We start from the raw sequence: 21,929 nt of genomic DNA on the forward strand, positions 1-21,929 counted from the left end.
TTTTCTCTCTCTCTCTTTTTAAGTGAGCCTTTAACAAGCTGTTGATTATAGAAAGCAGGAAACCTGATACCGGGTGGCTGAAGGCTAGTAGCTAGGCACATAAGAAAAGAATGCTTAGACCTTTCACTGCTTCAGACTCTGCAGTCTGTGACCAAAGCACTGATTTGATTTCATGCCTGCTCTGTACAGATAGCTGACATTACTAAATGCTACTCCAGTATCAACTTGTTAAATTTGAACTCAGACTCAGCATATCAATATACTAGGCCAGACTAACTGGAGTCAAGAGAAATATTTTGGGAGTTGTTTATTTTTAAATGAGTCACAACACACCATGATAATTAATTGGACTACATAATTAAATGATTGCCGTAGAACCTATTATATTTTTCAAAGGCTGTAACAGCAAACACAAAAATACTTATCTAGTTTATTCTGGTGAATTACTGAACTGCCATAAAGTCACTATGGCTTTTGCTTGGTTTGGTGGGAGAGCCTTTAAATTTTTATTACATAGGATATTGTACAAAAACTGATTTTACATTAAGATTGATAGGGCCACTTCAAGAGCGATATGCTTCTGTGCCTTTCAGAGGAATCCGAAACAAACACAGTACTATAAAACCTTTAGTGTCCAGTTTTCTGGTATCAGAAACCTTTTTAATTTGTATGTGGTCACGGGACAAATCAAATATTTGGCACAAACCAAGTATCTGCAAATGCATGAAAGGTACAACGTAACCACAACAATTTGGGATTCAGACAATCTTTATGTTAAACAAACAAATAGAAAAGACTCACCTCTGTCATTTTCTACATGGAAGATAAAAAAAATTTAAGAAATTGGTAAGGTTAAAATATGTTGCCACATTAGCACAGCAAAGATGCTCTCCTATAACAGGAGCATGCTCTAAAGTGCTTAAAAAGTTAAATTTAGCCTAGATTTCATGATAATACACTGTGAACACCACTACTGGGAACTGACACAAACCTGTCAGTCCACTGAGCTATGAGGTTCTCTGGAAATGTTTACTAACAAACTAATCCTGAACTTGGATTCTAACTGGACGGAACATAATTAAATTCATTCAGTATTTAAGCATTTTGTATTTTACATATCAACTACTGACATTAAACACAGAAGCTAGCAGTGAAATGTACTTGAAGTGCATGACTCAACATTTTCCATTCTTTTTTTTTTTTTTTTTTTTTTTTTTTTTTTTTTTTTTTTTTTTAAGAATAACTAGATCCAGACTACTTAAAATGTCATAATCTGTGCTTATCGTGGAATTTGCCATTAACAGTTGGATTTGGGGATGAGGAACTGCCAAATAATATACATAGTGGTTACTTGTGATCCACCATGAGCTTTAAAATGAAGCTTGAACTGAAAACACAGTTCTATAAAAAGAACACGTGTTTGTTTGTTTTTTTTTTCTTTTTTCCATAAAGCAATACACAACTTGAAAGAAGCCAAAAAGAATAGAATCATCAGGCACTACTCTAACTAAAGGCAGTGACAGAATGAAAATTGCAGGGTATTATCTTCAAGGTAATACAATTTCTAGTTCAGAAAGGAGATGTCAGTAATATAGAACTTTGGCATGAAGCTCGTTGCTTCTACAAGTAAATTAATTAAACTACAGTAATTCTAACTCATGGAGCATGAGGTCTTAAAACTTGAAATAACTTTCGTAAATATTAGTTGTTGCTCTTTTATCAGCATTCATAATTAAAACCAATAAATAATATTCAGGTTGTTCATATCTTCACAATGTTATTTGAACAAATTCTAAAATCCACATTTCACATGGCTTATACTTCACTAATATAAACTGCTTCAAGAGTTAATAAGAGCAAACACACTTCTGAAGTTTAGTTGGACATGAGTTTCATTACCAAAAAAATATATTTATCTAGAGCGAAGTACTATAATTTGGACAGCAATGTTGTTGGGAGAGGTATTAAGTTACAGTGTACTGCTCAGACTGAAGTAGTGGTTGGAGGAAAAAAAAAAAAAAAAAAAAGGAAAGGAAACTCTGAAAATTCCTGTGGTTCAGGGTGTATACAGAAACAAATGGTATTTACAGTTTCTCTGCTCAAATATTACTTATCTTTAATTCTATATAGAGTGAACTGTACTGTAAAATAAAGCCTATAAGAAATAAACCTGAAAGCCTCTGATCTACTAATTTTTACCCATTTTATATGCAATTTTAATAATAATTATTATTAGGCAGTAAAGTTATGTATTTAAAACTTTACAAAACTGAAGTTTAAATACCTCCAATGTCTGAATAATTAGACAAGAAAATCCCTTCATGTTATGTAAGCTGGAAATTATAGTTTATAATACATGTTATATACAGGTATTCCACAGACCTATTCACCAAAGGAGTACCATAATCTAAGACACAAAACTAAAAAACAAGATATAAATCATATAAAAAGTAACTCCCTAATGATGACAGTTTGACACCATTAGGAAATTCTGAAATAGCTGTGCTAAACCTTGATTATGGATTTTATTATTTTCCAGTATAATTTCAGCTTTAAAGTACTGTCAGATTTTTCTATAAACCAGAACACTCACCTTATGGGGCCTCCACAAAGAAGTGCTAGATATTTCCCTTTTAGAGGTTCCATATCTTTTGTTACCACCACTTGTTTTTCCTTCATTCCCAGGCTTGAACTGTATATGCAACTGAGACGTCCTTGCACTATGACACTTGTATTTAAGACTGGATAAACAGCAAGAAACTTTTTGACGTGATCCTTCCAATGAAACACTTCTTTGCAAAACATGGTGGGTTTTGCTCGTCTGTACATTTGGTCTTTCCAGTTGATTTATATTCATCTGGTATTCTGAATCTATTTTTGAGGGTAAACATGCAGATGTGCTACGTGCCAGTTTTAAAGGAGGGTATTTTGCACTGGAGTTCAGATTTAACTCTGCACTGCAACAGCCATTAACCATTTCACTGCTTGATGCAAATGCTCTTTGAGTCAGATGAACTGAAATACACGAGAAGCCACCAGCTACTTCTTCACAAGTTGCCTGCTCAGAACTGTTCAGAATTTTACTTTTGTCCTGTAATGATGTATTCAAGGAAAGCGGTCGAACATCTCTAACTTCACCAGAAGAGCAAACTGTTTTAGACAGTCGAAGTCCATTGACTGCTGTTGAAAGGAAACCCTTGGAAATGGTTTGATCTTCTTTATGTGATGGCTCACTAGGAGAAATAATTAGTTTATGTGATGTCTGATAGGCACCTCTGTGTGGGAGCTGACCTGAGGTTATGGGAGAAGCTGGGGGAGTACTGGAAGGACTCCTAGGGAAAATTACCAATGATGAACACCGCCGCAGTGGAATTTTAGTTTTCTTCCTCACTGACAAAACATCTTGGTCAAAAGTAGTATTACTTCTACACACTTGTACTTCTTCCTGAGGTGAGTTGTTTCTATAGGGATTACACTTGCTAGAAACATTTCCATATGAAAAGTCGCCATGAACAACACCGCTACAGTAAGTGCCATCGCCCGTCGAAAGAGTGCCACTACCACTGTCACTGATGACACTGTTACTGTATGAACCTCCATCACTCGTGGTACTTGTACATGATCCATAGTCACTGCCAGCGCTGCTCAAGGATCCATTGTCACTGGCTGCAATACTGCTAAGACTGCCGCTGCATGCAGCGCTATTGCTCAGATGGCTGTCATTAGCTGGATGATCAACCACAATTCTAGTGCCACAACTTCCTTCATTCCCAATACTGATGAATGAAGTGTCTTCGCCATCACCAGACCGAAAATATCCATTATGCTTTCTAGACTGTAGAGAAATATGCAGTGAGGTGCTCTTTTTTTTTTGCAGTGAAGAAATATTTGCCTTTCTCTCTTGATTAATTATTTGCTGCATTACAGGTGCACAAGCAACTTGTCTAGGAGTCAGGTTCATTTGTGCAACATTAGGTTCAGAGTTCTGTATCCTTTTGAAGTACATCCGATGGTTACTATCCAAAACATCTTCGGAGGTTTCTGATAGCGGATCTGTGTTACTTCTTTGAGTTGCAAAATGCAGTCTTAACCGTCGTGCCATTTGTTCTCATTTCCACGCATGTTAGTGAATGAAAACCAGAAAAATCCTTCAACGGGAAGGCTACAGGCAGCTGCACAGAACCTAGAGCTAGTACATCACAACAGTAAAAGCTCATAGAAGTAGCAAGCTTTGTCCTAATTTCTACAAGATACTAGCGTTAAAAAAAAGACTGTACCTCTTGAAATAAGTCAGCCATTCGTTGAACTGCAGTTTCTGGACCGTCTTTGATTGCTCGTAGTCAGAAAGCACTCATTTATAAAGCACTTATGTTCCAACGACCTCAGCTGCAACACACTGACAAACACTACCAACCTTGTTTCAATTATACCTTCTGTAATCTGCATAAATGAATATAATAAACTCCCAGTATTTTCAAGTTTAAACCAGCAACGCCTGCTGCAGCTGCACTAGCTGAGTCAATGTGTCCGTACTTTCCTCAGCAGCGTATGACTACTAATATTTTTACCCGTAGGTTTAGAATTACAGGAAGTTGGTAGGAATGAAATCCCATATAATTGAGTATCAAGTCTAGGATTGAATTTCCAAATAGTAACCATGCTAGCAAACTGCTGAGGTCTGACTTATGCATAAACCAGGGAAATAACCCTTCTCCCCTAAAAAAAATAGAAGTTTTTCTACTCTATTTAAATAAAACTTGAAAGAAATCTGACATTATCTAACAATCTACACGTTGTTAACCAATCACAGTTTGTAAAGATTTGCACACGTTAAAAAGCTCTCCTGCCAATTAGTTAATATTTTTTAGGGAGATGCAACTGAATTAGAAACAAGTTATCCTGATTAGTAATTCAGCACTGACTTTCAGCCTACCATGTTAAATAATATTTTAACCTTTCCAAATTACAGCTGTTAAAGGTAGAAAGAAATAAAAATATTCTTGCAAGCTACCATCTTGTTTGCTTGAAGTCCAGATTAAGTGAACATTCATTACTGTTTGATAATGACATGCAAATATATGGCCAGCTACATAAACTACGAAACACCAAGAGAATTTCGTACTAGGATAAATATGGTTACAGAGCACAATTACAGAAGAAACCTATTCTGTATATTATAAACAAACCACTTCATATATTCATAGCTAACTACTAATTTCTTTTCCAATAAAATTACCAAAATGAACAGCACAAAGAAATGAATATATTGTCAACTCTTGTAAGAATAATGGTACTGAGAATTCCTACAGATGTTTCACTGTCTTATATTATCTGAAGAGGTCCTTTGCTGGCATCTAGTGGGACTTTTGAAAAAAGACAATCTTACTGTTAAGTGTATTTTTTTGTGTTTTAAACATATTTGGTTATGAACGTACTTTTGAACACAGAAGCCATATATGATGCAGTACTAAACGCTACCACACTAACATGAAATTACTTAGTGCCGCTGAAAAAGTGCAAACAGAAGAGAACACTAGGCCATTTATACTTTTATAGGTCATACTACTAGATTTTTTTCTGTTCCATATTTATTTAACCTTTGCTGTATTTTAAGCTAGAAGGCAATAAAATTAACATTTAAACCTCCTTCCCAAATAAGAGCCAAGAATTGAATTCACAGTACTCTGTTTGCAAGCAACAAATTTGTTTTCTAATTATACTCCAGGGCTTACTTAACCTCCATTACCTGAATTCCATGATTAGAATGCAGCAGTAAACGAATACTAGCTTATTCATAAAAGCCAACAAATACAATACTTCATCTATTTCATTATGCTTCACCAACTGGACTTCTTCTAACGTTACGTGCTGGAGAGGGGTTGGGGCAGGAAGGAAAGTCAAACACCATAAAACCTTTCTTGGTCACAGATTTTAAAAGTCACATTTGAACTACAACCAATATACTAGAAAAAAAAAAAAAAAAAGCGTGCACATGCTAAGATGTGTGAACGAAGAAGAAACAATGCAGTTCTTAAAGCCCCTTTCTGTCCTGACAACACATTTATTAGCAGCAGTTTGTAGCATGCTAGTGTGATGCACAACAAATTGCAACAATTTTATTAGATACAATACTTTCAGTAAAAAAAAGCAACACTTTGCCCCCAACAGATAATCTGATTTTTTTCCCCCCAATTTTCCCAAGAAATCCGTAAGTAAATGATAAACTGACATATTTTGGCAACTCGAAGTTAAGATTTCAACCACATTTCTCAGCATGTCATTTTTCTTTAGCTATGATTTTGCAGGTATAGCCAGCCAGCTACAGCTTCCTTAATCACTCCAGAAATGACTTCTAAATGCAACATTCTGTCCTACTGAATTAGAGTTGACATAACAATAATAAATAAATAAATATTAATAAAAAAGGAAAGACCTGTAGCCCCATGCAAATCTTAATATTATTTAGCTCTTCATTACCAAATAACATAGGCTCTGGTACTTCATTTGAAATATGCAGAGCTGGGACAAGTTATTGTAAGACAGGAAAAGACTTCAAGATGTCAGCTAGGTCCTGCACTGGCCCATCTCATAAACGATCTCATTCTCCTTCCTGACTGATTTTTCTAATGTGCTTTTAAAGACAGCTCTAACAGAGCATTCCACAAACGGGTCAAGCCATTTATTCTACTAATGGCTTGCATCAAGTCAGCAAAACAAATCAGTTTCCGTGTTCCCTTAATAAATCAGATCCAAACCAGGTGATTTTTGACAAGTCTTAAAGCTAGTACAGAAAGATGTTAAACCACCAACAATTGGAGTCTTAATTAATGTTGCAGGACTTGGAATTGAAGCAGGACTTTGAAGAGTTTTGAGCCCAGTTTTCAGGAAAGCAACATTTCTTAAAAGCATAACTAAGATTTCAAGGTTCAATTTCTACCCAAAAGTCACCAGGAATAAAAGCACACGGGACAAAATTCTATAGAGGAAATCACCCATTAGGACAGTCTCACAGCTCTAAAAGAATTCCATCAGCTTGCTCACATCTAGATTTTAAACAGTCATCAAATAGGCAGAAGAAATGCTGCTTAATACTCAAGCCAACTAAAATCACGAAAGATGAAACACCTTTTGATCATAGGTACATATCCTAGTGAAAAAGCACAAGGCACCCATAATTTATGACGTGAAAATAAATTAATGGAAGTGGGGGAGTCTATCAATCCCAAACTCTCACAGCTAAGGCAACGATATGACTGACTTAAAGTAGTTCAAGACATGTGGGACAGAAATTTAGTCTTCACCACAAAAGAGGAAGCTAAATAGAAATAGGGAGGCAGCCTTTTCCATTGACCAAATGATGAGATGGGAAAGAAAAAAAATACTGTTATTGTAGAACTATACAGTGACTGATTAGGGCATGCTGCTTTGATCTCTAAATGCAGTCACATGTAGGAAACAAAGCACCTTTTCCAAGTTGATCCAGTACGATGTTTTGTTGGCTCCTCTCCCATAAAAAAATAAAAATTAAAATTAAAAAAAAATAACAACAACAAAAAAACAGGCCAAACAGCTCATCTACTTTAGATCAGAGAAGGAACGGTAAGGAATTGAGAAAGAACGGTAAGGAATTTTCTTGGTCAAAACGAAAAAGAAAACATTGGCCTTCCCAAAATTAGGGATCTGATTTTCTATTCATGCATCCTGACTTCCACAGGGTGGCAGCAAAGCTCCAACGACTAATTACAAAGTACTTCTACCTCACGAAGAATAGACCATAACCCAAAACATCATTTTGAAACACACATTTGAGCATCCTGAAAATTCACATTTAACCTAACCTGCCATGTGAACTACAAATTCTGATGACGCATTTTAAAACTGCTTTAAAAAAATAAAATAAGACACCATATACCTGGGATAGGCATCCAGGGTCTGCTTGTTGAGATTTTCAAAGAAAGGGTACACCATTTTTTCTGTGCTACTCCTCACATACTGAAGAAACTTCTCACACATGTACACAGATACCTACATTCTCAATACTAATTTGTAGTAAAAATAAACATTCATTGCATAGTATTCAATATTAGGGAGGGATTTGGCCATATCATTTGAGACGAACTATAAAAAAATGATGCTTTTGAGTTGAAACACATTAGAAGTTAAGAGCAATAGTATGATTGCTTCAGATCAAAATATGGTAGTGTCAGACACATTAACAAATCAGGTTTCCTTTAAGTTTCATTATAGATGTCGGTATGCTTTTTTGTTTGCTTTTATCTTGAGCTTAGAATCCAGGTGAACTTAATTTCATTCAAGCATTTAGTAAATTGCAATATTAATGAAGGACCTACCAAACGGTTTTCATCAAATACTTCAAAAAGGAGTCTGTGTTTTTGAGGATTAACCTAGGAAAAAGAAAGATGTTAACAGTTAAAATATACACTGAATTCCACTATTTGTTTTCAGGCAAATGCCGTAATTTCTTTTCTCTTGCATAAACACGGTAAAACTAATAAAAACTCAAAAAAAAGTTTCTCATAGAACTTGGTATGCAAGTTCAGGAACGTATCATTGCTAACATTATATATACATACATATTTACACACCAAAGAAAATAAATCCCTCATATCTCTATTCTGGAAGATGAACATTTTCAAAATATCCTTGGCTACAAGCACGCACCCCCGGTCTTCCAGTTCTCCACAGGAAGCATTTGTCCCAACAAAGTTAAAAGATATCTCACCTGTTATGTGTGTCAACACAGAAAAGTATCAGGCAAGATTTCAAAATACCATGGAAAAAGGAGTATGCCAATACTTAAAGACCCATAGGTGTTTTGAATTTTCTGAGGAATTATTTCTTAAGTCCACTAACTTGCCTGCATAGTCATTTTTGCCAAAGATGAAGAAATTGCTCCTTCATTTTGAGCACATGAATCAGCAGTTACAGCTATCAAGAATTGCTATTCAAAAAAAGCAAGTTACGTGGAAAATTTATGACACTTAGTAGATGGTACCATATATTTGGTAAAGAATGCTTACATAAATCTTTGTTGACAACAAGAAATGCCTGGACAAATTTTCTGACAAAGCCTAAATGAGCTCTCCTACAAGGTAACACGCAAGGATAATTTAGTTTCTGAATCACGGAAAACAAATTAAAAACCAAAATATTAACTAAATGATTTTGACTTCTTGATTATAAAACCGATTCTCTAATAATAGCAGCTTAGAATGAATGCAAGTGTATTGTGTTAACTAGAGGTCTGAAAGGACCAAAAAGGGGCAGAGGATCACTTTCTAGGACTAACTGTACGTATACAGGTATCAGACAGTACAGGTTTTTTTAATGTTGCAGAAAAGCACATAATAAAATTTGTTGACTGGAAGCTGATGCTACACATTACTTTACATAAAGTCACAATTTCCTCATAAATCAAGTTTTGATTTGTTTATAAGAGGAGGGAAATTCACCATCATTTTGAATGTGAGAAAGTTGCCTTTATTAGGCATGCTGAAAAACACAGAAGTCTGAGCCCTTGACTAGGCACTTTCTAAACTGGGGCCTCTAGGTTTACGAATTTCTCAACAATACAGTACATGTTCTAACGGCTTGTGTGCTTGTTGGACAAGTAAGACATAAATTAGACATCTAATCTACACCTTGCTCCTAAAATAGAAGTAATACTATGCTTTTTACGCCAGAACCAATAAGACAAGATTGGCGCTATCCCAAAAATGTTTTTTTAAATTTCATGGAACAAAGAAGCTAAGATTTTTAGTTGTGCTATATTTAAATTCTCAGTCTTGAAAATAAATGTATTTCTAAGGAAAGCAGTCTGTTAGCGTTTGAATATTAATTCTAATGTTTGCATTTCTGATCTTAAGCTGTAGAAGCAAGAAAATATTTTTCCTACTGTTAACATAACAACCAACACAGGTAATAAGACCGTAAAAAAAAAAAAAAAAAAAAAAAAAAAAAAAAAAAAAAAAAGGAAAAACACTTACTCTAAATAAAAGTTCTTCATTCCACTTTGGGTTTAAGGACTATATGTAGGAGGAAGAAAAAAAAAAAGACAACATGGGTTATAGGAACAATTCTATACAGGTATCTTTTGTTGTTTTGCTTACTTGTTTTATGTCTGCTTTATCTCATATAACAATACACTAAAAGCACAGAAGCTTTAACACTGCTATTGCAGATAAAAGTCTTAGGAGCCTTACGCTGTTTATTGCAGGGCAGAACGGAGACAATTTACACAAGTATTCTCAGATTCTGGCTGATGCCAAGGATGCAGAAAAAGGCATGTCATACAAAACAGTTATTTCACGGTATGTTTTCAGTAACAGTCACTGCTTCCCCTTCAGTCCAGATTCACTATCTGTACTGCTTTCACACAAACATAAACTAATCCTGAAATTATGAACTGTTACCAAATGCCAGATCTCTCACCAATGTAATCTAGAAAAACCAGGCACAGATCGACCAAACAACATAATCTGCTCAGCCACACACCTTTCTCAACTGTGGTTATTTTCAGAAATATTCTAGATGTTTTGCACTCTCACCATAGCTAACCTAACAATTATCAACAAGAAGAGAAAACGTATCGGTCAGTCATCATACAAGTCACAGCCATTATCTGAAAACAGCAGTTTGGAAGAATATTTTATCTCTCAGTTTTCCATTTTTAGTAGATCTAATATAAATTATCACTTCTAACACTGACTTTTGTCTGCAGGTATTCTAGAGAAACCAGGACTATCACGGTTCAGGTGAACTGCACGATTTAATGTACAAAATAGAAAAGTTGTACGGAAAGAGACATTAAAGACCCAAAACAAACAAAACCACCCAGTATGTCCATAAACTATTCAATTTTGGATCAGTACATACCTCACGTTCTTTAGTGGTTCTCTATCTTCCACAAATAAAATTATTGAATGGAAAATACTAAAAATAATACCATAAACAGAGAAATAGGGTAGATTGTGGAACACTCCTTTCACTTGAGGCATATTAATCCTTCTATTTCTTGTATTCTTACCTCCCCCTGAGAGTCTGATCAAAAAAAATAAATAAATAAAAAATACACCCACACAGACAAGAATGCTAACCTTTCTAATAGTTTTTGTCTGAACACTGCTAAGGACTCCAGTCACTGGATCATACACTGTCACTTTCACGTATGGGTCACTGTTGGGGGAAAGAGAAAAAGATAAGCAAACTGCTAGATATAATTTTTTATTATTATTTATAGCATTATTAGCAGTTGAGTTTTAAAAAGCTTAAATTAACAGAAGCTATGAAAGTTACATTTAGTTACAATTTATTTACAAACACCATATCCATTGCCAATAATAAACATTTTCTAAATAGTTTTAGAGATAATCAGTAGTAATGCTTGATTAGTAGTAGCTACTAACAGTAGCTAGTACCATAGTAGCTATGCCATTTTACATTCGGTATGTCACTACAATTTGGTTCTCTTTCCTCTTGCACAATTCTAATTGCATGAGAAAAGATTTAATAATTTTAATGCATTTCTACAAGACATACCTGAACAAAAATCAGTTGTGATTGAAAAATCTTAACTATTAAACTTCTTGTTTTAGACAAAAAGAATTTCGAACATCTGGAATTTGAGGTACTTCCTTAAAGACTTGGTATTTTTACTAAATGTTCTGTTTCACAGACTTTAACTTGAATTTTTCTGTTAATGAAAGTGTCTAATATGACAGCTTAAAATAGCCTACTGCCTCAGATATTTTTCCTTCCTGTGGTACAAGAAACATTATATGAGTAACTACTTTGCATGAACAGAAACAAGGCATTCAATTGCTCAAATAAACTATTAAAACAGGTAATGAGGACCATCTGCCATGCAACAGAACATACAGTTTTCACATATTAAATTAATGAGAAAAGTTGATTTTTTTAAAGTAAGAAATTTGCATGTGAGAAAAAATATTTTAAATTATTTAAATGTAATTATATTTGATTGAATTAATATATTTAAATTTAAATATATTTAATTAACAAATATTTATTTTTAAGCCAGATTATCTGGCTTAAAAATATGAGTAGCATGAAAATTTTTTCTAATGCTAAATTGATGTCACATGTAAAAACAACACTGCTAGAGGTAAAATAACAGCATTCCTATACATATTCAAAAAAAAAAAAAAAAAAAGCTGACAGCAGAACTAGTATTAAACTCACCAGTACTTTTTTAGACACTCCGTTCATAGGACAAAAAAAAAGTAACTTTACTACAAGCTGCATGCTACCACTTGCCAATTCTACAAGATCTTGCAATACATTCCAATTACAAAGTCTGATCTTTACTGTGGTAAATGTTAAATCATTTTAATTGTTTCTCTCCTTATACAGATTGTTAACTTTTAAATTTGTACATGCCTGAAGCCACTGGCATGGGTTTACCACATCTGTGGAATTGGTGGATGCTGTTCCTCTGCACATAATTGGAGTTAAAGTACTCTTGTTGCTACCACTGTTTAGTATGGTATTCATTCCAAGTCTTTAAAGTACAGATGAGACAATTTTGATTAAAACTGAACTATTGTTGTTTTAGCTGCACTCTAACTGAAGTAAAATATGTTCCTGTATCCATCCTCCAAGACGGAATTATTTTAGCGTGCAGAGCCTTCCCACATGTTGTTTTGCCAATGCATAGATCTGTCCACATGACTTTTGGGCAAGAAACTAGACGCCTTCATGTTTATATAGCCTCTGATTATTTTTATAAGGTGCCAGTTAAAACACTTTTTTTTTTTTTTTTTTTTTTTTTTGGAAAGAGGCATAGTAGCATTTACTAAGATCTAAATAGCTATGGAAACAAAATAAAGAATCAGCTGTCCATTAAGACATTAACCACATTTTTTCCTTACCTGGCTCCTAGAATATCCTTCTTGGCCAGACCAATTCCAGCTATAACCTTCACCCTGACAATTCGTGTGTTCTCCTAAAACATAAAATTCAGGATGTATTCAGTCATTTATTTTTCAGATCTATTTTTTGTTTATAGAACTAAAAAGCAATTCTTGGTACAGTTCTGGATTCATACTGAGAACTACACACAAGTAATGCAGGTATTTCATCTGATAGAAACAGCCCTAAAATTCAGTAGCAAGTTTATTCTACTTTTAACCTCTTTTCAAGTATTATCACCATCCTTCAGGACAGAATCGTTAACACAGCATACAATTGTCCCTGCTAGCCTTCCTTCCTAAAAACCCCTCAGAAACAAGATGAAGATAAATTAGCCCGGCGGTGGCAGTCACCATTTCCCCCAAAAGCCTTGCAATATACTCCCATCGGTTTGCACATACTGCACAGCACACCCACAAATACCTTCTAGAGCAAGGGCAAGTAAGAGCGAGCTGTTGTTGCCACAATTTGCAGAGCCCGGCGGCTTTCACCACCTCCCAGCTGCTCATGGAAAGGAGAGCATCCAGGAGCAGCTTCCAGCCCTCTGTTTCTTTGCAGGCAGCTCCTGGCTGCCCTTTACCAGAGCAGGCAGGGACCCTGTGAGAGCACACCGACCACTGTCACGACTTCTGTTTGGAAGGAAGCAAAGCACTGTTTGTCACTTACACCTCACTAGCCATTTAAGCCACTTGGACTATGCACTTAGCCAAAAACATGCGGTTTTTACCTAATAGCACCCCAGCATTCATAACCAGGTGGGAAATAACCTCTGACAATAAATTTATTTTCTGGGAGGAAGTAAAAGGGTATCAAATTTGTCAGAACAGACTGATAAGCAGTGAAGAAACAAACAAACAAAAAGTTAAGAATGAAGAACTTGGGCATGTATTTTTTATTTTATAGCACAGAGAGGCTAGGCCCCCCAAAAATGGCATTTTTTAAGTTGTGTCAGCAAGTTGTGAGATCTAAAAAACAAGAAACAACCCACTGTTTCAGCCACGCATTATTCAGATTACAGTTTGACAAGGACACATAAGTTCGACTTGCAATTACACTCCTGCTAATTAACAAAAACGCACAGACACAGTCGTGCAGGGTTCCTGTGGTAAGGTGTGGAATTCAGGAGCAAAGGCCCAGCTGCTCTCAGGGGAGGAGAGAGCACCGTTTCTTGGGAAAGCAGAAGGCTTGGGAAAGACAGAAAGTGCCTTCAAAAGGAGACACATAGGGAGCACTCAGGGGAGTTTGCTTTGTCCTCAGGCTCCCATATAACCACAGGGCTGGACTCCCCAACCCACACCAACGGGAGGGGCTCACAGAGCTGATGGACGCAATTAGAGCGCTAGTCCTGAGGCCTTCTCCCCCCCTCTGAGCTGATTGCCAGGGGGCTGAGAGGAACCGTAGCCACCTGCACAATAAAACGGTCAAGCAGCCCAGACAATCCCAGCCAAACCACAAATATATCCCCCAGATTCACCTCAGAGAAAACTGTCTCCTAACAGGAAATGTAATAGGCCAGAAACAAGAGATCTAGCAACAACCACCACACACGTGTGGTTTTTTTTGTTTGTTTGTTTTAAATGTGTGTTTTTTAAACTGATGTGAGCTCACACCAGGAGCTGCCCAGTCTCTGGTCACACCACTGAGCAGGGCAGACCATGAGAAACTCAGACAGGTTGACCCAAAAGCAGTCAGAAAGACATTGCCCTGGAGTGACTCATTCTGCCCTGATCATCTGGCAGAGGACAGAGGTCTGCTGACAGGATACAGGTCTGCAGCACGACCGTATGACCTCTTCTTCCCCGTGTACCAGCAACTGGGCCTGGCTGATCACAGTCGAGCTGTGAGATATTAGAGCTCCATGCAGCGCACCACACCTGTGCTTACTCCACTCTCCTTGAAACAGCTATGCCCTACTCAGTGCTCTGACCTGCCCTGTTTCAAGGTCTGAAGGAAAGAAAAATAATAATAAAGGGTGTACTTTCCGTTTTTTTCCAGCATCTCCTCACTGGCACTCTGTGTCCCAGCCTTACTCCTGACATCCTTACTAGGCAGCTGTGTGCTCCCCTAGCAGACAGAGCTAACTTCAACACATCTGCAGGGACCAAGTTCAAAACCAAGATTTCAAGGCTTCAAAAGCAACTTTGAGCCTTGTCTTCTTCATTCACCACGCTGAGGAAATCAGTATTTGCCCACTTCGTAGCCAAACGTGGGAGAAATGGTGGACGGGTAAGTGCTTCTGTAGACCCACAGGCAGCTACAGCCTGAGAGTTTTCGTGGTCGGAGCCACAGTGGGGCTGCAGCAGCACCTTGTCTGGCGTGCCTGCAGTCACCTTTAGGCTTGCCTCTCTACTCTTCCCACTGCGATGCTTCCAGCGGTGCTGCAGCAGGAGGCAGCACAGGCAGCCAGGCAGGAACACGCCAGCCATGCCTAGCAGCACTGCAGCTTCTCAGGAAACCGCTCTCTAAGTCCAATTTATCTCCTCAACAGCCTCTTCCGGGGTATAAACGCCTAACAATGCTTTTGCACTCCTGAAATTAACTAGAAGGGAAGATAAAAAGGTGAGCAGGCCTTTAAGATGGCCAGACAGAATAATCTCATGACACACCCACTCTCAACTTCTCCTTTGCACCAAGTCCAGGATGCACCGAACGCTTCCACAAACTCATCCAAATTGTCGAATTAACAGAAATTGAACCCAACTCGTTCTGTCGTGTCGCTTTCACATTCACTAACAATTGCTCTGTTTACTAACAGATTGTATATAACAAAAAGAACATGAAATAGATGGTTTACGTGCTGATCCATAGACAATCAAATAACATAAAGATTTAAATGCCTGCCAACCTGCCATACTTGGATAGCAACGCAGCATACATTTTTACGTATGCCTATTAAAATAGGTGTCAAGTAGTTTTTAAAATGCATTCCCTACATAGCAAAGCAAGAGTCAAACTAATAAAGATAAAATTTGCATTTCTAAAAGTAGCGTTTCATTTCCACTGAAGTCACTATGAATCTACCTAGATTCCATTCATACAGATTAAGGTGAGAAGGTCTCAGATTTAGTTTTGGACAAGAAAGGAGCCTTTAGAGAGAAATTGCAAGTATTTAAGAAGCTGAAAACCTCATCACTGCTTTACCAGAATAGAATGGTTTTACCAGAATAGTGTGGTAACAGCACAGTTAGTTATAATCAATGACCAGGGATACAAATATTAACACCGTCCATACCCACCTCCAACTTTTCCAAATTCATGTGGTAGGAAATCAATCCTAAAGACAGCTTGGAGGAGTGACTGGCAGAGTAGCAATCATTTTAGTGGTGAAAGTCCAGGACAGAGCTAAAGAATGACCATGAGACATATACGGAATGAAAGGGTGAGAAAGATGGCACAAATGAAGAAGTGATGACATGGCAATGACTGCAGCACAAGATATCAACTAATCCAGAGAGCGATGATAAAGTGTAAGCTTAGTACAAACCCCCAAAGGCAGATTCCAGTCCCTGAGCGTGGGCATGCACGTGTGTACGTTGAGTGCTTTGCCAGGCCCACAGACAGCAAATGATAAAACGTGGCCCACACAAGTCAAAGGTGAAAAGATTCACAACCAGATTACAACACAGAGTTGTAAGTTGTAAACTTACAAGTTTCAGCTGCTGCCTATACCTGACACAGGGGAGGGGGAAAAAAGTTCCAAATTTTTCTTTTTGTGTGTTGAAACATTATAATGTTACACCAGCACAAGGCATTTGCCTTTACCACTCATTCATGTCTGCAACATGCAATAATTTGACTACGACTGTGTTACGCTACTAATCACCCTTCTTCACTTGAACAAGGAAGACAACACACACAGTTTTGTGTTATCTAATTCAGTGCCTGTAAATGTTCTTTGATGTTAACGTAAACACCTTGAGTCCAAAAAAATTGCACCAGAGCTTTCAGCAAGCTGTAATCCATTTTTCGGATTGAACAATGCTTCCAGGCATTCTGAACCTCCAACAGCTGCCTGGCCATTGAGTCAGACTCGCATGACCAGCTACCATACCGAAAAAGCACTTCATGCAAGACACAGGTAAAATTCTCATTAAAAATTTGTATGGCAATAAAGACAAATGTTTTAGATTAGAAGAAGGGTTCTCCACAGTACATATTAGATTAGTATTGAAAAAATAATTTTATTGATTTTTCTTTAATCTTTGATTCAAGTTCTGATTATTTTTAATATACTTCTACAGAAAAGATTCATACAGAATACAAGGAGACAGCAAAAAATGGATTGTTAACATGAAACATTAAAGGTACTATATGCTGGGCTACTAAACAGCTTTTTTGCGGAAGCCAATGTAAAAGTCGGCGTGCCTTACAGAGAGCACACTTTGTAGTGAACAACTGCTCTAGGCAATAACATCCTGTTATTCTTCTGTTCCAGTTAGATAGGTCAAGAATCAACGACCATTAAATTTAGCCAAGAAAGAAGCATCAAAGGATGTTGCAACTACAAAACAGTGCAGTAGCAACACCTTCAAAGATTTTGGTAATATCTGAAATTATACGTTACAGTTTTCTTAAGTTTCATAACATGTCTGCATAAAGTGCACAGACAAAAAGAGAACAGAAGACACTGCTTCAAGTACATACAGATAAGGCAAGCTGAAATAAACATACCAACAATTTGCAAGTTGACAACTGAAACCAGTATACAGCCTGGCCTAGCGACAGGGCATCAAAAGAAAGGGATGGTCGAGGGGCTGAATGTGTTGTACAGAGCACACAGGGATCCCTCCCGTCCCGTGTACCGAGGTCTGCAAATTGCAGAAGAAAAGAGCTGATCAACTACTACACGGGGTTCCGCAGTGCACATCTGCAGACTGCTCACCTCACTAATGAGGAAACAGCAAGAAGAGGCAGGACACCTGCATGGGTTGAAAGGCACTAAAGCCCACGGACCCCAATATAGAATAAGTGCTAGCATTAAATACAGACACCACAGATACACAGTTTGTTTTATAACAGGCATCTCACATCTGAGAGCCATCAAGGTACTCAGTTTTACTGTACTGTTACCTTGTATTCCAAGCACAAACTGATACAAGGACATCATCACAGGCTCTGAAGCCTAGGAGCAGCTGGGAAATAAGGCTGAAAACAAGTGATAGCTACAGCAAATATATGTTTGTGTTGAATGGATAGCTTCTTTCTGCTGTTTTAGTAGGTGACACTGCTGTTTCTACATGCTAAAAAGAAACAAGCAAAAAGAAAACACACACATCTCAGCAAGGGTCCCAGTCTGTTTCTCCCATCCAAGTGCACTTTGCTTATTTCATGTTTCAGTTAAAGGTTTTGTCTGTTTGTTTTTTAAGCCTCGAGATCATTAGTGACCATAAGAAGTTATGCTAGCGTTTCACACCAAAAACAAATTCCTTAATTGCATTTCTTGAGCGATAAGCCATCTGTTCAACTCAAACAGTATCTACGTTATTACATTATCTGCACTGAGGTTAGCACAGAATATTTTCCCTTAAGCAGCCCAGGAGAAGACACTGATGCTTGTCACCTTGCAGGTGAGGCAGACTTGCGATGTGTGCGTTAGGTGACCTGTGCAGACCGCTAGCTCGCTTAGCGCCACCAGCCCGTTTCACCAGGAGGCAGGAAGCAGGCACGACTTACGGCACAGCCGGACCTTTTGTCTTTAAAGAAATTCTCTCCAGGCAAGCCAGGCAAGTTTTCGACTCAGGAAGATTCCTGTTGCAGAACTACAGCAATCAATCTGATAAACACAAGGTCCTTGACTTCCATCTGCTGGTTGCAGTCCAGTCTCACTAACGCACCGAGAGCCTGGACGCGGTTGTGCCACAGAACATTTCGTGTTCACCAGTAGGGAAGCCTCATCCTTCCCCAAATGCCCGATGTTGCTATAGATTGTATTTAATGCCTCCGCTTCTGAATTAAGGAAAAACTCAAGAAGACCACTAATGGAGTTAAAAGTCTGCCAGCATATTTTTAAGCTATCTTTTTTCTTCCCTTTTTATTAAAAGACAAAAGATCACTCTTCAACAAGCACAACCCCATATCCACAACGGTCACACCTGGCATTTTTTAGATCACCCTGAAGAAAAAGGCTTAAACACACAAGAACAACTCCGTAAGACAGCTTCTTGAAATCACCAGATCTACACAAATTATATTTAAAAAAAAAAAAAAAAAGGCAAACCCATCACTGTTTCTGTAAGTGTCTCAGCTACACCACATACATACACTGGATTTTTGTCAACTGAATTTTTCTGCCTTGCAGAAGGTAGGTAAAGCCTTCACAACCTGTAGCTTCTGAGCATTTCTGGAGCTGGGATGCGTGCCTGCTGTTAGTGTTTGGGTGCCCCACAGCAGCACAGGCAGAGGGAGCAGGCAGCAGCACAGAGGTGCTGGGGAGGCCACAGGGTGTGAACCCAAACAGAAGTACTAGGCTGTCTCCAGCCTAGACGGTAACGAGCCAGGCATAATTACTGTTCTCATCAGAAGCAACCCAAAGGAAGAATAGGCCCCGACAGCCTCCAAACAGCATCTGTCAGATTTCTGGTTGTCAGCATCATCTCTATTTCAGTGCTATGAGAAGGGCTCTGGTGGAAGGCACGCAGAAGTGGAGAAGACAAACCGTAAGTCCAAGACATTCAGTTCACCAGCAGCAAGCTAAGTAGTCATTAAAAAACTGGTCCAGTAGTATATTCTGAAGGAACAAAAGAGTATATCTGAAGTTTTCCAGAGCAGAATGCCATATGCATCTGCGAAACCTTCCATGACCTGTAGAAAACCAGACCGCTCATTCTGCAGGGGGCAGCTCTCCAGTGACTGCTAAAATGGTGAGTAGGTCAGGCACGATGTCTCCCTGCCTCTAAGCTCCCACTACAATTCCCTCTCTAACTAAAAAATGCAATTCCCTCTGTAACTACAGCATTAACAGAACAGCAGCTGAGATTCCAACTAGTCTTGCCCCAATTTTTGAAAAACCATTTGACAACTGCTGTTCAAAATGCTGTATTTATTACGGCCGCCAGTTGCCATCACTGACTAACCAAAAGCCGATTTCACTAACTGAAAGCGAGTGGTGCAGTGTTAGGAAATGCTAGATCCCAGTGTTTCCTCTATACAAATTCAAGCCTGAACAACCTGGAGGTTTTGTGTTAGAAAGTCCCTCAGCCAAAGGAAACCACTGTAGTGAAGGACACCCTACCTCAACAAGCACGTTTAAGAGCTCCAGCAAAGTCGCCACTACTATGACAAAGAAAAGCAGCAGCAGCAGCTGTGTCAGTCAGCTCCCACAGGTCTGAAGCAACGCTTGGAGCTCCGTGGAGAGGCAGGTGCATCCCGATCACACAGGCACAGGCACCCACCTCACGGGTAAGCCAAAGGCTGCAGCAGGTGGTGCAAGCACCGCAAAAGGCCTGACCTAGTGGCAAGAAGCTCATCAGGGCACTGCTTTCCTCTTCTGGAAAAGGTTAACGAGATGACAGAAAGCCATCATTTAACTGTTCTTAAAGCTCTTTATTTTCCTACACTGAGACCTGCTGTAGTAGGAAGTGCAATTTGTTCCATTTGCCTTTTTTCTATATACTCCACCTGCAATGTAAAACAGCTCAAAAAAAAGTCGACACTTGATTAGCGTTCACATTTCTTCTAATACTGTTCCTACATATTAATCCCGTTAGAACTTTTGATGATACAATCAAACTGTGGTTTTTTTTCTGAGACACCTTACCAAGTAAACAAAGTTGATGTTGTTCAAAACTATTCTGTATTTTCTCCTTTCCTCATTTTTCAGCACGTGACCCCAGACCTCACTTTCCACACAGTGTTAAGACCCTGCTGTGCACACAGAATTAGTTTTCACCACGGACTTTTCTGGTGCTGGTTATTTCAGTATCCACGCAAATCACAAGAAGTCCTGTGGGTGACAGAAGGACGTTATATCCATTTTATAGATAAACAACTGAACCAGAGAAGTTAAGAACTGCACCTGCTAGATCCTGGCACTGACCCGAATATAGACACACAATAACCACCTGGACACCAAATAACCTCACCTACAGCTTCCTCCCGAGCCCAGCCCCTTCGCTATCATGTTGTTTGTGCCAGCAACACCACGCTAGCGATGCTGTGCGTTAAGTCCAAGTGACTAACACACCATCAACCGAGAAATTAGCCATAAATGAATAAACTCGGTGGGCGAGGGAAGCGAAGACAACTCTGGCTGTCACGCTGCCTTCGGCTGAGGGGTCAGAGCCTGCTCCCCACCTCACCTCGTAACCCCGCGCACCAGCTGCGGCAAGCACCGCGGCCCTGCCGGTGACAGCTCTTGTGTTACCGCAGCTTTGGTTCACAGCCCGGGCGGACCCATGGCCCTGGGGGAGCAGCAGAGCGCGGACAGGCACCGAGAGGAGCCCAAAACACCGCGGGGAGGAGGGCAGCGGCCACGGAGCAGCCCCTGAGGCCCCTTGCGGCGCCGTTTGCTCGCACCGTGCCCCGCGGCGGAGCGGGGGGAGCCCCGCTCGGTCCCTGCGCACACACAAAGGGCGCAAACTGCCCACACCGCGACCCGAAGCAGTTCGGCCACGCGGAACCACGGACAAAGCCGAGCCCCGCGGCCTCGCCGCACGCCCAGCGAGCCCCCGCCTCCCCCAGCTCCGCCTGCAGCAGGGACCGGGGCACTTTGCGAGCCCCCCTTTGCCGGGCTGCAGAGCAACAAAGCCGGCCAGGACCCGGCAGGGCGAGCCCAAGTTGCGCGCCGCCCCCGAGCCGCAACAAGTGGCCGCAGGGCCGCTCCCCGCCCCGCCGCCCCCCCTCGGCACCCCGCGGCCCGCAGGAAGCCCCCCCCAGCCCCCGGCCGGGCGCGCCCCCCCCGCTCACCTCCGGGCCCGGCAGCCCCAGCACCTCCGCGCCTGAGGCCGCCATGGCCGCGCGCGCGCTCCCGCCGCCGCCGC

General features: G+C 39.5%; 1 protein-coding gene across 2 annotated transcripts in view; it reads right to left on the minus strand.

Annotated features, from left to right (window-relative positions):
* The window catches only part of NEDD4 (NEDD4 E3 ubiquitin protein ligase), a 61,763-nt gene extending 39,864 nt beyond the window's left edge, over positions 1-21,899 (minus strand). The window contains exons 1-5 of one of the 2 annotated variants that reach the window (XM_032194911.1): positions 21,856-21,899; positions 12,912-12,985; positions 11,118-11,196; positions 10,008-10,046; positions 8,352-8,405 (exon numbers count right to left, since the gene is read on the minus strand). Coding sequence is in view for 1 of the 2 variants with exons in the window: in XM_032194910.1 (XP_032050801.1) it covers positions 2,594-4,102 (1,509 nt within the window). In the remaining variant the exon portion in view is untranslated. Of the gene's footprint in view, positions 1-2,593; positions 4,144-8,351; positions 8,406-10,007; positions 10,047-11,117; positions 11,197-12,911; positions 12,986-21,855 lie in introns of those variants that run through there. The other variant, XM_032194910.1, reaches the window with a different exon arrangement.
* Between the last annotated feature and the right edge of the window lie 30 nt (positions 21,900-21,929).

The sequence above is a fragment of the Aythya fuligula genome, chromosome 11 (genome assembly GCF_009819795.1).
Source record: "Aythya fuligula isolate bAytFul2 chromosome 11, bAytFul2.pri, whole genome shotgun sequence".
Classification (NCBI taxonomy): Eukaryota; Metazoa; Chordata; class Aves; order Anseriformes; family Anatidae; genus Aythya; species Aythya fuligula.